This window comes from Phyllobates terribilis, unplaced genomic scaffold, assembly GCF_046119375.1.
Source record: "Phyllobates terribilis strain yellow unplaced genomic scaffold, ASM4611937v1 Scaffold_115__1_contigs__length_5345438, whole genome shotgun sequence".
NCBI lineage: Eukaryota > Metazoa > Chordata > Amphibia > Anura > Dendrobatidae > Phyllobates > Phyllobates terribilis.
Window position 1 is genome coordinate 3,897,957 of NW_027362875.1, and position 15,646 is coordinate 3,913,602.

Genomic DNA, 15,646 nt, shown 5'->3' on the forward strand with positions numbered 1-15,646 from the left:
CATGTTTTAAATAATGATTTTTTTCCAATAAAATTTGATTTTATGGTTCAAATACTCGTTTAAAGACTTTTCTTAAGGGGCTTACGTCCCGTCTGAGAAGAGGAAATGTATTCTGAACAATAAGAATATAATTTAAGAAAATAAAAAAGGCTTTTACCCTGTGTGACTTCTCTGGTGACTAAGAAGAGATGATTTATCTACAAAACATTTCCCACATTCTGAACATGAAAAAGACTTCTCCCCTGTGTGACGTCTCTGATGTTTCTTAAGAGATGATTTCCGTGTAAAATATATCCCACATTCTGAACATGAAAAAGGCTTCTCCCCTGTGTGAGTTCTCTGATGTATATTAAGATGTGATTTCTGTACAAAACTTTTCCCACAATCTGAACATGAAAAAGGCTTCTCCCCTGTGTGGGTTCTCTGGTGCTTAACAAAATCTGATTTCTGGCGAAAACATTTCCCACATTCTGAACATGAAAAAGGCTTCTCCCCTGTGTGGATTCTCTGGTGCTTAACAAAATCTGATTTCTGGTTAAAACATTTCCCACATTCTGAACATGAAAAAGGCTTCTCCCCTGTGTGAGTTCTTTGATGTGTAAAAAGAGTTGATTTATCTAGAAAACATTTTCCACATTCTGAACATGAAAAAGGCATCTTCCCCTGTGTGAGTTATCTGATGTCTGATAAGCTTTGATTTCTCTATAAAACATTTTCCACATTCTGAACATGAAAATGGCTTCTCCCCTGTGTGAGTTCTCTGATGTGTATTAAGAGTTGATTTCTTTGCAAAACATTTCCCACATTCTGAACATGAAAAAGGCTTCTCCCCTGTGTGAGTTCTCTGATGTGTGATGAGATGTGTTTTCTCTGTAAAAGATTTCTCACATTCTGAACATGAAAATGGTTTCTCGCTTCTGTGGATTCTCTGGTGGCTATCAAGATTTGTTTTCCATTTAAAACATTTCCCACATTCTGAACATGAAAAAGGCTTTTCCCCTGTGTGGACTCTCTGGTGATTGAGAAGAGATATATTCTTCACAAAACATTTCCCACATTCTGAACATGAAAATGGCTTCTCCCCTGTGTGAACTCTCTGGTGACTAACAAGATCTGATTTCTGGTTAAAACAACTCCCACACGAAAATCTATTATCTGCTGTGTGAATTTTTTGATGTTTAAGAAAAGACGTTTCAAGCGGAAAATGATTTCCATATTCTGAATGTGAAAATGGCTTTTTTGCTTTAGAAGCAATTCGTTTTTTAATGCTTATTTTGTGACTTTGATTTTCCTTAGTAGTCGGTAATGAATCAGAAGATAGAACCTGTTTCAAAGGATCAGATGACAGATCTTTGCTGTGAAGGGATGATGGTATATCTGGAATAATGGCATTCACTTCAATTGTATCCTGTGAGATCTCAAAATTATTTGATTTGAAAATTGAAGACGTCAGCTGTTCCTCTGATCTCCTGGTACAGACATCTGCCAAGAAGAAAGCAAATTATTATTTTTTTTAATAAAGTATCCTTGAATTTTATATTTTTGAACATTTCTACTTAAACTGTCAGTAAAAATGGCAAGTTATGCAAAAAAATTGAATTATTCACCAAGACACTGATAGTTCACAGTCTAATAGAAAACCTCATAGCATGAAGCAGTAGAGTGTGGTGTTCAACTGATTGTTCATTCTGCCTCCCAAATATGGAATAAAAAGCCACAAAAGAATATTATGCAGTCAAAAATAATACCAATAAAAACTTCTATTCATCCCACAAAAAACAAGTCCCCACTCAGGTCCATCATATGTCAATGGAAAACCAGAGGTTTCCACATTATTAGTGGCTCAAAGGCTTTTGAAAAGCAACATGGCTTCCATAAACCAATCCAGCAATATCCACTCCCCCAAAGTCAGATCTCCCCCTCACTTCTGAGCCTTGCAGTGTGCTCAAACCACACTCAGCATCCATGTATTTGACATTACTATAGTGAGAAGAACCCACTTAATTGATGTTGTGTGTCTCCTTTAGCACAATATGGGCACTATGTGTTGGGTAATGAAATAATATATTTGCAATTTTCAATCTACAACATCCAGTGTGTGTTAATTTCAGGAAAGTGCTGTGGAGTCAAAATACTCACTACTCCTATAGATTATTTCACTGAGAATTATAATTTCCAAAATTGAGTCACTTTATGGGGATTTCTACTGCTCTGGTTTTCTGCCATTTTGTTATATTAGGGCTTCTGTAATTGTGTCCCATCTCCTCCGGGATCTGCTCCTGTGACGTCACTAGGAGCCGCCTTATTCATCCTGCAGGTGGCGCTGGTGATGGAGGAGACGTCAGAACCAGAAGTTCTGGGTGGTGCAGGCTCTGTCCAGCCAGTAAGATTAGGGTGCCTGGGACCAGTAGTACCATCCAGTCTAGCAGTATGGGGGTGTGTGCTGTCCAGCTGGAGTAATCTGCTCCCTGCTTCAGCCAACTGGAAAGCACCACACCCTACTAAAGCTGGAAGCATATTGCTGGAAGCTGCCAGATACAGCCTTGTTCTCCTCTGGTTCAGTCCTCTGTGCTCAGCTCCCGGCTTGTGTATTTGTTTCTGTTGTGACCTCGGCCCGTTTACTGACTACTGGTGTCTTCTGATTTTGTATTTTCTCGGCCCTGCTGGTTCTGACCTGGCTACCTGACTATTCTTCTTGCCGTCTCACTCCACAGAACTGCAGGTAAGGCCACAGCCCCACTATCAGTATTTGTTCAGGATTCGGTCAGTATTTTCTCTCCGGAGTGGGAGCCAAAACCAGGTGAGGAACAATCAGAGAAAAGGTATAATAGAAACAAGTCACCAATTCTGCATTTATCACCCACTCCTGGTTTTGGCTACCATTCCTGAGAAAATACTGACCAAATACTGATAGTGGGGCCGTGGCCTTACACCGTGGCCCAAGCCTTGAGGTCTCTGTGTAAGTCCAGATATATGTGTAGGGGTTAACTCCTTTACCCCCCCAAAGCCTGTTTTCACCTTCATGACCAGTCCAAATTTTACAATTCTGACAAGTATCATTTTATGAGGTAATAACTGTGGAACTGACAAATAAAAACTGGAAAATGCCACTGCTCCTTCACACGCGGCAAGTTCAGCCGCAGGCAAGCCACCGGCCGGGGCTCCTTGCGTGCTCATGCCGCCACCTCCACATCCAAGTAATCAGCACTGACAGCTTCAAGCATCGGACATCAAAACGCCGACGCAACGAGTTATTGCGGACCTTCTCACATAGGTCCCGCTGCTCGTCTCTCGTGGACTGTCAGTCAGGAATGTTAATGGACAGTAATTAACTTCTAACTTGCATACAAGCATCGGGCAATAAAACGCTGACACAGTGAGTTATTGCGGACCTTCTTACATAGGTCCCGCTGCTCGTCTCTCGTGGACTGTCAGTCAGGAATGTTAATGGACGGTAAGTAACTTCTAACTTGCATACAAGCTCTAAACACATGGTGTGTATGGTGTATATGCAAAATCGTGCAGGTCCATGTAAACCTCATTGGTTGTATATATATATATATATATATTTTTATCTGTTTATATGCAAATTTTTCTTCATTTGTGCGGTCATTGGATTGATTATATATGATATAGCATAACCAGTGAGGTATTGTTTTTTGATATACAGATTGCTATTATATGGCTATTAAACTGCATTGATGTCATTTATACAGTCTAGATTGACCAATAAGGATCAGACTGCAGGATCCTCCACAACATATACAGTACAGACCAAAAGTTTGGACACACCTTCTCATTTAAAGATTTTTCTGTATTTTCATGATTATGAAAATTGTACATTCACACTGAAGGCATCAAAACTATGAATTAACACATGTGGAATTATATACTTAACAAAAAAGTGTGAAACAACTGAAAATATGTCTTATATTCTAGGTTCTTCTAAGTAGCCACCTTTTGCTTTGATGACTGCTTTGCACACTCTTGGCATTCTCTTGATGAGCTTCAAGAGGTAGTCACCGGAAATGGTCTTCCAACAATCTTGGAGGAGTTCCCAGAGCTGCTTAGCACTTGTTGGCCCTTTTGCCTTCACTCTGCGGTCCAGCTCACACCAAACCATTCAGGTCTGGTGACTGTGGAGGCCAGGTCATCTGGCGTAGCACCCCATCACTCTCCTCCTTGGTCAAATAGCCCTTACACAGCCTGGAGGTGTGTTTGGGGTCATTGTCCTGTTGAAAAATAAATGATGGTCCAACTAAACGCAAACCGGATGGAATAGCATGTTGCTGCAAGATGCTGTGGTAGCCATGCTGGTTCAGTATGCCTTCAATTTTGAATAAATTCCCAACAGTGTCACCAGCAAAGCACCCCCACACCATCACACCTCCTCCTCCATGCTTCACGGTGGGAACCAGGCATGTAGAGTCCATCCGTTCACCTTTTCTGCGTCGCACAAAGACACGGTGGTTGGAACTAAAGATCTCAAATTTGGACTCATCAGACCAAAGCACAGATTTCCACTGGTCTAATGTCCATTCCTTGTGTTCTTTAGCCCAAACAAATCTCTTCTGCTTGTTGCCTGTCCTTAGCAGTGGTTTCCTAGCAGCTATTTTACCATGAAGGCCTGCTGCACAAAGTCTCCTCTTAACAGTTGTTGTAGAGATGTGTCTGCTGCTAGAACTCTGTGTGGCATTGACCTGGTCTCTAATCTGAGCTGCTGTTGACCTGCGATTTCTGAGGCTGGTGACTCGGATAAACTTATCCTCAGAAGCAGAGGTGACTCTTGGTCTTCCTTTCCTGGGGTGGTCCTCATGTGAGCCAGTTTCTTTGTAGCGCTTGATGATTTTTGCAACTGCACTTGGGGACACATTCAAAGTTTTCCCAATTTTTCGCACTGACTGACCTTCATTTCTTAAAGTAATGATGGCCACTCGTTTTTCTTTACTTAGAATTTGTATTATGGCAAGAAAAAAGCAGCTAACAGTCTATTCAGTAGGACTATCAGCTGTGTATCCACCTGACTTCTGCACAACACAACTGATGGTCCCAACCCCATTTATAAGGCAAGAAATCCCACTTATTAAACCTGACAGGGCACACCTGTGAAGTGAAAACCATTTCCGGTGACTACCTATTGAAGCTCATCAAGAGAATGCCAAGAGCGTGCAAAGCAGTCATCAAAGCAAAAGGTGGCTACTTTGAAGAACCTAGAATATAAGACATATTTTCAGTTGTTTCACACTTTTTTGTTAAGTATATAATTTCACATGTGTTAATTCATAGTTTTGATGCCTTCAGTGTGAATGTACAATTTTCATAGTCATGAAAATACAGAAAAATCTTTAAATGAGGTGTGTCCAAACTTTTGGTTTGTACAAACTTTTGGTCTGTACTGTATATAGTGCCTACAAGTAGTATTCAACCCCCTGCAGATTTAGCTGGTTGACACATGCAGAATTAACTTGGCATTGTGACATTTGTACTGTAGATCAGCCTGGAAGTGGGAAATGCACTGCAGCAACTTTTTTTTTTTTTTTTTTAAATGTTAAAAGTTAATTCAGAGTGTCATTTATTATTCAACCCCTCAAACCACAAGAATTCTGTTTGGTCCCCCTAAAGTATTAAGAAGTAGTTCAGGCACCAAGAATAATGAGCTTCACATGTGTGGATTAAAGATATCTTTTGCCAGCCTTTTCTGACTATTTAAGACCCTCCCCAAACTTGTGAACAGCACTCAGACATGGTCAACATGGGAAAGACAAAGGAGCATTCCAAGGCCATCAGAGACAAGATCGTGGAGGGTCACAAGGCAGGCAAGGGGTACAAAACCCTTTCCAAGGAGTTGGGCCTACCTGTCTCCACTGTTGGGAGCATCAGCCGTAAGTGGAAGGCTTATGAAACTACTGTTAGCCTTCCACGGCCTGGACAGCCTTTGAAAGTGTTCTCCCGTGCCGAGGCCAGGCTTGTCCGAAGAGTCAAGGCTAACCCAAGGACAACAAGGAAGGAGCTCCGGGAAGATCTCATGGCAGTGGGGACAATGGTTTCAGTCAATACCATAAGTAACGTACTCCACCGCAATGGTCTCCGTTCCAGACGAGCCCGTAAGGTACCTTTACTTTCAAAACGTCATGTCAAGGCTCGTTTACAGTTTGCTCATGATCACTTGGAGGACTCTGAGACAGACTGGTTCAAGGTTCTATGGTCTGATGAGACCAAGATCGAGATCTTTGGTGTCAACCACACACGTGACGTTTGGAGACTGGATGGCACTGCATACGACCCCAAGAATACCATCCCTACAGTCAAGCATGGTGGTGGCAGCATCATGCTGTGGGGCTGTTTCTCTGCCAAGGGGCCTGGCCATCTGGTCCGCATCCATGGGAAGATGGATAGCACGGCCTACCTGGAGATTTTGGCCAAGAACCTCCGCTCCTCCATCAAGGATCTTAAGATGGGTCGTAATTTCATCTTCCAACAAGACAACGACCCAAAGCACACAGCCAAGAAAACCAAGGCCTGGTTCAAGAGGGAAAAAGTCAAGGTGTTGGAGTGGCCTAGTCAGTCTCCTGACCTTAACCCAATTGAAAACTTGTGGAAGGAGCTCAAGAATAAAGTCCACATGAGACACCCAAAGAACCTAGATAACTTGGAGAAGATCTGCTTGGAGGAGTGGGCCAAGATAACTCCACAGACCTGTGCCGGCCTGATCAGGTCTTATAAAAGACGATTATTAGCTGTAATTGCAAACAAGGGTTATTCCACAAAATATTAAACATAGGGGTTGTATAATAATTGACCCACACTTTTATGTTTAAAATTTAATAAAATTCAACTGAGCAACATAACTTTTTGGTTTGTAAGATTTATGCTTCTGTTCATAAAACCTACTCTCGTTTGCAGTTTGAAGGCTCTAACTTATTTGCATCTTATCAAACCAGCTAAATCTGCAGGGGGTTGAATACTACTTGTAGGCACTGTATATAGTGCATGTGGTTTACTTTGTTTTTTCATAACAATATTTACGGGTACATATATATATATATATATATATATATATACACACACACACACACACACACACACACACACACACACACACAATGGGTGCAGAAAGTGTTCAGACCCTTTGCTCAGTATTGAGTAGAAGCCCCCTTTTGATGTAGTACAGCAATGAGTCTTCTCAGGAATGACGCAACAAGTTTTTCACACTTGGATTTGGGGATCCTCTGCCATTCTTCCTTGCAGATCTTCTCCAGTTCCGTCAGGTTGGATGGTGTACATTGGTGGACAGCCATTTTCAGGTCTCTCCAGGGATGCTCAATTGGATTTAGGTCAGGGCTCTGGCTGAGCCAGTCAAGAATGGTCACAGAGTTGTTCTGAAGCCACTCCTTTGTTATTTTAGCTGTGTACTTAGGGTAATTGTCTTGTTGGAAGGGGAACCTTCGGCCAAGTCTGGAAGAGGTTTTCATCCAGGATATCTCTGTACTTGGCCGCATTCATGTTTCCTTCAATTGCAACCAGTCGTCCTGTCCCTGCAGCTGGAAAAACACCCCCATAACATGATGCTGCGACCACCATGTTTCACTGTTGGGATTGTATTGGGCAGGTGATGAGCAGTGCCTGGTTTTCTCCACACATACCGCTTAGAATTATCACCAAAAAGTTCTACCTTCGCCTCATCAGACCATAGAATCTTATTTCTCATAGTCTGGGATTCCTTCATGTGTTTTTGAGCAAACTCTATGCAGGATTTCATGTCTTGCACTGAGGAGAGACTTACAGTGCCTACAAGTAGTATTCAACCCCCTGCAGATTTAGCTGGTTGACACATGCAGAATTAACTTGGCATTGTGACATTTGTACTGTAGATCAGCCTGGAAGTGGGAAATGCACTGCAGCAAATATTGCTTTTTTTTTTTTTTTTTTTTTTTTTAACGTTAAAAGTTAATTCAGAGTGTCATTTATTATTCAACCCCTCAAACCACAAGAATTCTGTTTGGTCCCCCTAAAGTATTAAGAAGTAGTTCAGGCACCAAGAATAATGAGCTTCACATGTGTGGATTAAAGATCTCTTTTGCCAGCCTTTTGTGACTATTTAAGACCCTCCCCAAACTTGTGAACAGCACTCAGACATGGTCAACATGGGAAAGACAAAGGAGCATTCCAAGGCCATCAGAGACAAGATCGTGGAGGGTCACAAGGCTGGCAAGGGGTACAAAACCCTTTCCAAGGAGTTGGGCCTACCTGTTTCCACTGTTGGGAGCATCATCCGTAAGTGGAAGGCTTATGGTACTACTGTTAGCCTTCCACGGCCTGGACAGCCTTTGAAAGTGTCCTCCCGTGCCGAGGCCAGGCTTGTCCAAAGAGTCAAGGCTAACCCAAGGACAACAAGGAAGGAGCTCCGGGAAGATCTCATGGCAGTGGGGACATTGGTTTCAGTCAATACCATAAGTAACGTACTCCACCGCAATGGTCTCCGTTCCAGACGAGCCCGTAAGGTACCTTTACTTTCAAAGCGTCATGTCAAGGCTCGTCTACAGTTTGCTCATGATCACTTGGAGGACTCTGAGACAGACTGGTTCAAGGTTCTATGGTCAGATGAGACCAAGATCGAGATCTTTGGTGCCAACCACACACGTGACGTTTGGAGACTGGATGGCACTGCATACGACCCCAAGAATACCATCCCTACAGTCAAGCATGGTGGTGGCAGCATCATGCTGTGGGGCTGTTTCTCAGCCAAGGGGCCTGGCCATCTGGTCCGCATCCATGGGAAGATGGATAGCACGGCCTACCTGGAGATTTTGGCCAAGAACCTCCGCTCCTCCATCAAGGATCTTAAGATGGGTCGTAATTTCATCTTCCAACAAGACAACGACCCAAAGCACACAACCAAGAAAACCAAATCCTGGTTCAAGAGGGAAAAAGTCAAGGTGTTGGAGTGGCCTAGTCAGTCTCCTGACCTTAACCCAATTGAAAACTTGTGGAAGGAGCTCAAGAATAAAGTCCACATGAGACACCCAAAGAACCTAGATAACTTGGAGAAGATCTGCATGGAGGAGTGGGCCAAGATAACTCCACAGACCTGTGCCGGCCTGATCAGGTCTTATAAAAGACGATTATTAGCTGTAATTGCAAACAAGGGTTATTCCACAAAATATTAAACATAGGGGTTGTATAATAATTGACCCACACTTTTATGTTTAAAATTTAATAAAATTCAACTGAGCAACATAACTTTTTGGTTTGTAAGATTTATGCTTCTGTTCATAAATCCTACTCTCGTTTGCAGTTTGAAGGCTCTAACTTATTTGCATCTTATCAAACCAGCTAAATCTGCAGGGGGTTGAATACTACTTGTAGGCACTGTATGTCGGTCCACTGGTGGAGGACTGCAGTGACTTTGTGAAACTTTCTCCCATCTCCCTGCTGCATCTCTGGATCTCAGACACAGTGATCTTGGGGTTTTTCTTTACCTCTCTCACCAAGGTTCTTCTCCCACGATTGCTCAGTTTGGCTGGACGGCCAGGTCTAGGAAGGCTTCTGGTGGTCCCAAACTTCTTCCATTTAAGGATTATGGAGGACATTGTGCTCTTAAGAACCTTGAGTAATGCAGAAATTCTTTCGTAACCTTGGCCAGATCTGTGCCTGCCTTGCCACGCTTCAGTATAAACAACCAAAGGTTTAGCTTTGCTTAACATGAACATCACAGCTCCAGAGCTCGTGCCTCCAGGCCCTCTCCACACTAAATGCTCTGAAAGGCCGGGAGCCCACTAGCATAAGGTATCTGATCCGATATGCTAATGACATTCAGCTCATGCTCGCTGCGAGCGGGAGTCGAATGTCAGTGCTCTGATCCTCTAGCACAGAGAGGATCGCAGCCCAGCTGCGGAGGGAATGGAGAAATCAATTTCTCCAACTCCTCTGTTGCTGGTGTCGGAGGGAATCGAACTGTGCTCGGGTGATATCCGAGTGCAGTGCGATGTTTCACACGCACCCAAAGTCTTATATATGTGTGTGTGATCCGAATCCAGCATGCTGCGATTTTTTTTCAGCGCGATCGTAATCTAATCGGTGCTGGAAAAAAAAACGCCACTGAGCCCACCACCGATTTTTGCAATCCGATCGGATGGCAGAGGGGGCTCTGTCCCTCTGCCTGTCTTCTAAATGCTGCGATGGATGTCAATCACAGTAATTCGGGGGTTAAAGTGCTGGGAGCGGTGCCCTGAGTGTTGGGTGTCAGCTATCAGATCAGCTGACAGCCAGTGGCGATTGTGTGTGCATAGCTCCTGGGCACACAAAATCGCCTGGACGTATACATAAGTCAAGGTCATGAAGGTGTTAAAGGGTGATGAGCAAGACAATCCCTGGGATTTGGAAAACGGAATAGATAGAGCCAAGCCTGTTTGTGGTGGCCATTTTTTGAGCTGCCAGGTGACCACGAACAGTGACCCCAATACATTGTGTCTGCAAACTATTCCAGCAAGATCTGCATTCAAATAGCTAAATGGCGCTCCTTCCCTTCTTAACCTGCCATGTGCCAGACAGTAGGGTACAACCGTATATAAGGTATTGTCAGATTCAAGAGAAGTTGGAAAATAATTTGTAAGGTCCATTTGTTTCCTATTATCCTTTGTGAAGAATTCCAAAGTTATCACCACATAAAGTGACACACGTCAGATTTGAAAAATGGGGCCTAATTAGGAAAACAAAACTGGCTGCAGGAAGGGGTTAAATCAGAGTATTTTGGACACTAACTACTATAGTCAAAACTGTGAGTATAGACAACAACACATCTACTGAAATGATCAAACTCAACAGTCTTCATCAGTAATAAATAAGTAACTAGTGGTGAAACCTCTCTGGGGTAATTGGAGTATGGGGCTCAATGGCTCTTGGCAATCTAAAATTTCTATTTATTTTTCAAGTGATTTTCTCACTTGTCAGCACGTTCTACGTACGCTGTCATTTGGCTTTGTAGTTTACAGATCTGGGCAGGTAATGGTCAGCGTCTTCTAATCCCAGGGGGTCAGTGGACCTCCCAGGTTGCAAGTTCTCTAGAAAAGGGCTTTCACTGCCCTAAGCCAAACCTGGGCAAAGTGCGGCCCGCACATCCGGCCCTCTGGCTGCTCGAGTCCAGCCCACGGACTGAAATGGCCGAGGGGCTGGAAAACAGTGGCCTACGGGACGCACCACGCCCTCCCCCACCGCCTGCTCGCCGGCCGTCTGCTGTCTCCAAACTCTCCATCCGCGCCGACTACATTGGTGGAGGAGGGGCCTTTGGCCCCTTCCTCCACAAATCAGTATGTGAAGCAGCGGAGAGGGCAACAGAGGCAGAGCGTCGGGTGAAGCGAGGTGAGCATGGGCTCTCATACCGAGCATGGGGCAGGCCATTGGGCTCTCATGCCGAGCATGGGGAAGGCCATGGGGCTCTCATGCTGAGCATGGGGCAGGACATGGGGCTCTCATGCCGAGCATGGGGCAGGCCATGGGGCTCTCATGCCGAGCATGGGGCTCATGCTGCATATGGGCAGGCTGTGTGGAGCTCATGCTGTATATGGGGAGGCTGTGTGGGGCTCATGCTGAATATGGGCTGTGTGGGGGCTCATGCTGTATATGGGGAGGCTGTGTGGGGGCTCATGCTGTATATGGGGAGGCTGTGAGGGGGCTCATGCTGTATATGGGGAGGCTGTGTGGGGGCTCATGTTGTATATGGGGAGGCTGTGTGGGGGCTCATGCTGTATATGGGGAGGCTGTGTGGGGGCTCATGCTGTATATGGGGAGGCTGTGTGGGGGCTCATGCTGTATATGGGGAGGCTGTGTGGGGCTCATGCCGTGTATGGGGAAGTTGGGTGGGGGCTCATGCTGTATATGGGGAAGCTGTGCGGGGGCTCATGTTGTATATGGGGAGGCTGTGTTGAACTCATGCTGTGTATGGGGAGGCTGGGTGGGGGCTCATGCTGTATATGGGGAAGCTGTGTTGAACTCATGCTGTATATGGGGAGGCTGTGTGGGGCTCATACTGCATATGAGCAGGCTGTGTGGGGCTCATACTGCATATGAGCAGGCTGTGTGGGGCTCATGCTGTATATGGGGTGGCTGTGTGGGGCACATACTGCATATGAGCAGGCTGTGTGGGGCTCATGCTTTATTTGAGGAGGCTGTGTGGGGGCTCATGCTGTATATGGGGAGGCTGTGTGGGGGCTCATGCTGTATATGGGGAGGCTGTGTGGGGGCTCATGCTGTATATGGGGAGGCTGTGTGGGGGCTCATACGATATATAGAAGGGGCTGTATTCAGGTTTAAGTGGTATATAGTTAGAGGTCAGCATGCTTAATTCAGCTCCATATTAATGTAATTAATTGATGCAATTAATTATTAATTATATTAATATTATCATTAATATATTGATATTAATATTGAGCAGAATTAATTTCAGCCAATTGGTTCGGCCCTTCACAACAGTCACGATCTCTAATGTGGCCCCTCGGGAAAATGAATTGCCCACCCTTGCCCTAACAGTTTTTGGGTGGAGGAGAATGTTGTGGTCTAGCGGCAAAATGGTGATCACACGATTGTGATACGTCCGGACTACACCACCGATAAAGCAGCCACAGCCGCTGACTGAGAAGAATCTGTGACTTCTCTGCATTTATTGGTTACTACTCACCTGGGTAGTCATATGTAGGAATCTCCTCTTTACACCGCTCATCACCCCTCACATATGTCTCTGTAGTATTAATATGGGTCAGATCTTCACCCTGAAACAAATATTGTAAAAGTCACAGACAGATGGAGAAGTCCCATCTATGATCGGCTCTAATCCTGCCATCTCCACCGTTCTCATTACACAAGTATAAAACATATAATACTGGTGGATAAAACAAAACTGAGCACAAGACCTTCACAGCTGTCTACACATCATAGGGGAGATCTCATGACACCTTCTCTCCATCTACCTGATGATCCTGAGGAATATTGGGATCTTCTTGTTTACAGTCCTGTGGAAGAAGAGGACGGGGACATCTCTCTGGTGTTGTCCTCTTACTGGATAGATCTGGAGGAAACACATACAGGGACTGAATTCATTCTTTACATACAGATAATTATAGGCCGTGTGTATTTAGTCCTGTCTATTACCTGGAGATGTGAGGGGCTGAGGAACCGCCATCATGACGTCCTTGTACAGATCTTTGTGTCCTTCTAAATACTCCCACTCCTCCATGGAGAAATAGACAGCGACATCCTGACACCTTATAGGAACCTGACACATACAATGATACAGTCATCCCCCCGATCCCTTCATAGCATTACTGTATAATGTCCCAGCATTCCCAGCAGTGTCACCTCTCCAGTCAGCAGCTCAATCATCTTGTAGGTGAGTTCTAGGATCTTCTGGTCATTGATGTCTTCATGTATCAGGGGGTGAGGTGGAGGTCCCGTGATTGGGCTCAGGGGTCTTCCCCATCCCTCAGACACAGGGTCCTGACAGCGCTCACTAGAGGTCTTCTTCACTATTCTGTAATCCTGGTTATAGAGAGACACATTAATAAATCTCCCTCCAGACTTTTCCAGAGTCCTCACCTCTCAAGTTCTGTCCATCTGTTATTCCCATAGATAAGAATGATGCAATGTGACGTCATCAGAATCTCTCACCTCTCCAGTAACCCGGAAGAGGATCTCTAGGGTGAGGTGTAATATCCTCTCCGTCATCTTGTCTCTATCCATATCCATCCTTGATGAGTAAATCAGGAAATTATCTTCTATAGAAGATATTCACTGAGAGGATCTGATATTGTAGAGACCTGAATGAGAAGATGATGAGCCGATGTAACATCATAAAGAATCCTGCGTAATAATACAATTACTGGAGACAATAAGGGAAACATATGAGGAGATTTATTATTTTACAGTATTTAGTTTTCTTCTTTACATCTACTAATAAAACCTATATATTTTAGGCCACAGACAACAAGCAGTTTCTTCCTTGGAGTTTGCATCTGAATACGTTTCTCATAGACTCATCTTCCATAAAGCTAAATGAAAAATAATTACTTCATGATGAGGACGACATCTTCATCTTCTACTATGTCTCTAGAGACATATTTAGCCAGAGTCGGTCACTGACTACATCACCACCGGCCGTCTATATGTTTCCCGTCTTCACTGGACTGTAATTTTCTATCACGTTAGATCTCATGTTTGATTCACACTCAGAAGTTTGAGGCTTTTATAAAAGCTTGTTTGCAAAAGCATGGAGACAAGAGATATTTAATGCCAAATTCTCCATATGTATTTTTCTTTCTCTGGATATGATGGGATATTTTTTAACATTTTCATGCATGTTTCCCTACATTGCATGAAAAACACCCCAAAAAAATAAAATTGGGGATGGAGGTACTGAGGGAACATTATACTGTGTGTGGGAACCAAGAAAGGGGCACTGTACTATGGGAGCAATACATGATTCCTGCACAAAAAATCACCTCACAATTTGTCTATCTTCAGGGTAAATCACTATCTAACCATTTGATTAGAGCTGATACTATTAAGCTAAAGTTTCTAAACAGACTTTCTTCAAATCCATAAAGGGGCACTTTTCCGTGTTTTTCATGCCAGAACTGTTGGAGGATTATTAAAGGTGATAGTTTTCCCACCAATTAGTCCCCAGCGCGACTTTTGATCACCCAGGGCAGCGCGCCGTCATCTGTGCGTCCTGCTCATCTCTTGTTGGGACCTGTAGATTATTTTTTTGCTCCTTCATTCACAGTCGGAGCCGGCAGAACTTTCTCATTTCTTTGTAGCTTCACTATACGACATCCGGCTTTTCTGTAAGGCCGTGTTCATACAGTGCAGAAATACTGTGTTTTTGGCTTTCTGCAAGATTCGCACCAAACTACAGAATAACAATCTTCTCTAATTATTGCCGCATTTTTTAGGCCTTTTCCTCCTTATTTATCACAAGGGGGCACAATTCTCATGAAATCACATCCACTTTGCTTGGACAGTTAGGCCGGTTTCACACGTCCGGATATTTCCGGTACAGGAAAAACCAGTACCGGAGATATCCGCAGCCGTGTGTGGCACACGTGTGGCAACCATGTGCTGCCCGTGTGCCGCATCAGGAGCACACATATCGGCGCTTAGGAATCAGTGTACAGTTAGCGCTGTTCCTCATCATTGTTTCCTGCTGGCGCTGTGATCAGCACCAGCAGGGACAATGATGAGAGTAGTAGCTGTAATCCATGGGACAGATCACTCGTGCAGCAAGCGGGCCCCAGAGCTGCCCTCAGCAAGTGACAGGAAACCGCTCATGAGCTCAGCGCAGCTCTGGGGCCCGCTCGCTGCAGGAGTCATTCTCTTCAGTTCCTCGGTGTGATCGGTCGCATGGATTACAGCAGGTGACACTTAGGTGAGAATATGGATTTTTTTTTTTCTATTTTTACAGGTGTAGAAACCGGGAGCAGACTACTACTCTCATCATTGTCCCTGCTGGTGTTGATCGCAGCGCCAGCAGGGACCAATGATGAGGGCAACGTCCAGCACCCCCTGGCGCTTGGGAACAGCGCTAACTGTACACTAATTCCCAACTGCCGGTATGTGTCACATGGATGGCATCCGGGTGCGGTATGTGTTTATATGG

General features: G+C 44.4%; 1 protein-coding gene across 1 annotated transcript; it reads right to left on the reverse strand.

Annotated features, from left to right (window-relative positions):
- Positions 1-485: 485 nt before the first annotated feature.
- Positions 486-13,794, reverse strand: LOC141201420 (uncharacterized). The gene is made up of 6 exons (XM_073663408.1): positions 13,660-13,794; positions 13,351-13,530; positions 13,144-13,267; positions 12,963-13,060; positions 12,674-12,764; positions 486-1,482 (listed from the first exon to the last, which is right to left on the reverse strand). The coding sequence occupies exons 1-6, from the start codon at positions 13,735-13,737 to the stop codon at positions 614-616; spliced, it is 1,440 nt and encodes a 479-aa protein (XP_073519509.1). The 5' UTR covers positions 13,738-13,794; the 3' UTR covers positions 486-613.
- Positions 13,795-15,646: the final 1,852 nt, after the last annotated feature.

What these genes read in the sequence shown, in the direction of transcription:
- LOC141201420 (XM_073663408.1), bottom strand. Translation starts at nt 13,737, where the DNA reads ATGGATATGGATAGAGACAAGATGACGGAGAGGATATTACACCTCACC. An exon ending in TTGAGCTGCTGACTGGAGAG is followed by an intron (nt 13,268 to 13,350) that starts GTGACACTGCTG and finishes TGTATGTGTCAG; the next exon opens with GTTCCTATAAGGTGTCAGGA. An exon ending in ATATTCCTCAGGATCATCAG is followed by an intron (nt 12,765 to 12,962) that starts GTAGATGGAGAG and finishes TATTTGTTTCAG; the next exon opens with GGTGAAGATCTGACCCATAT.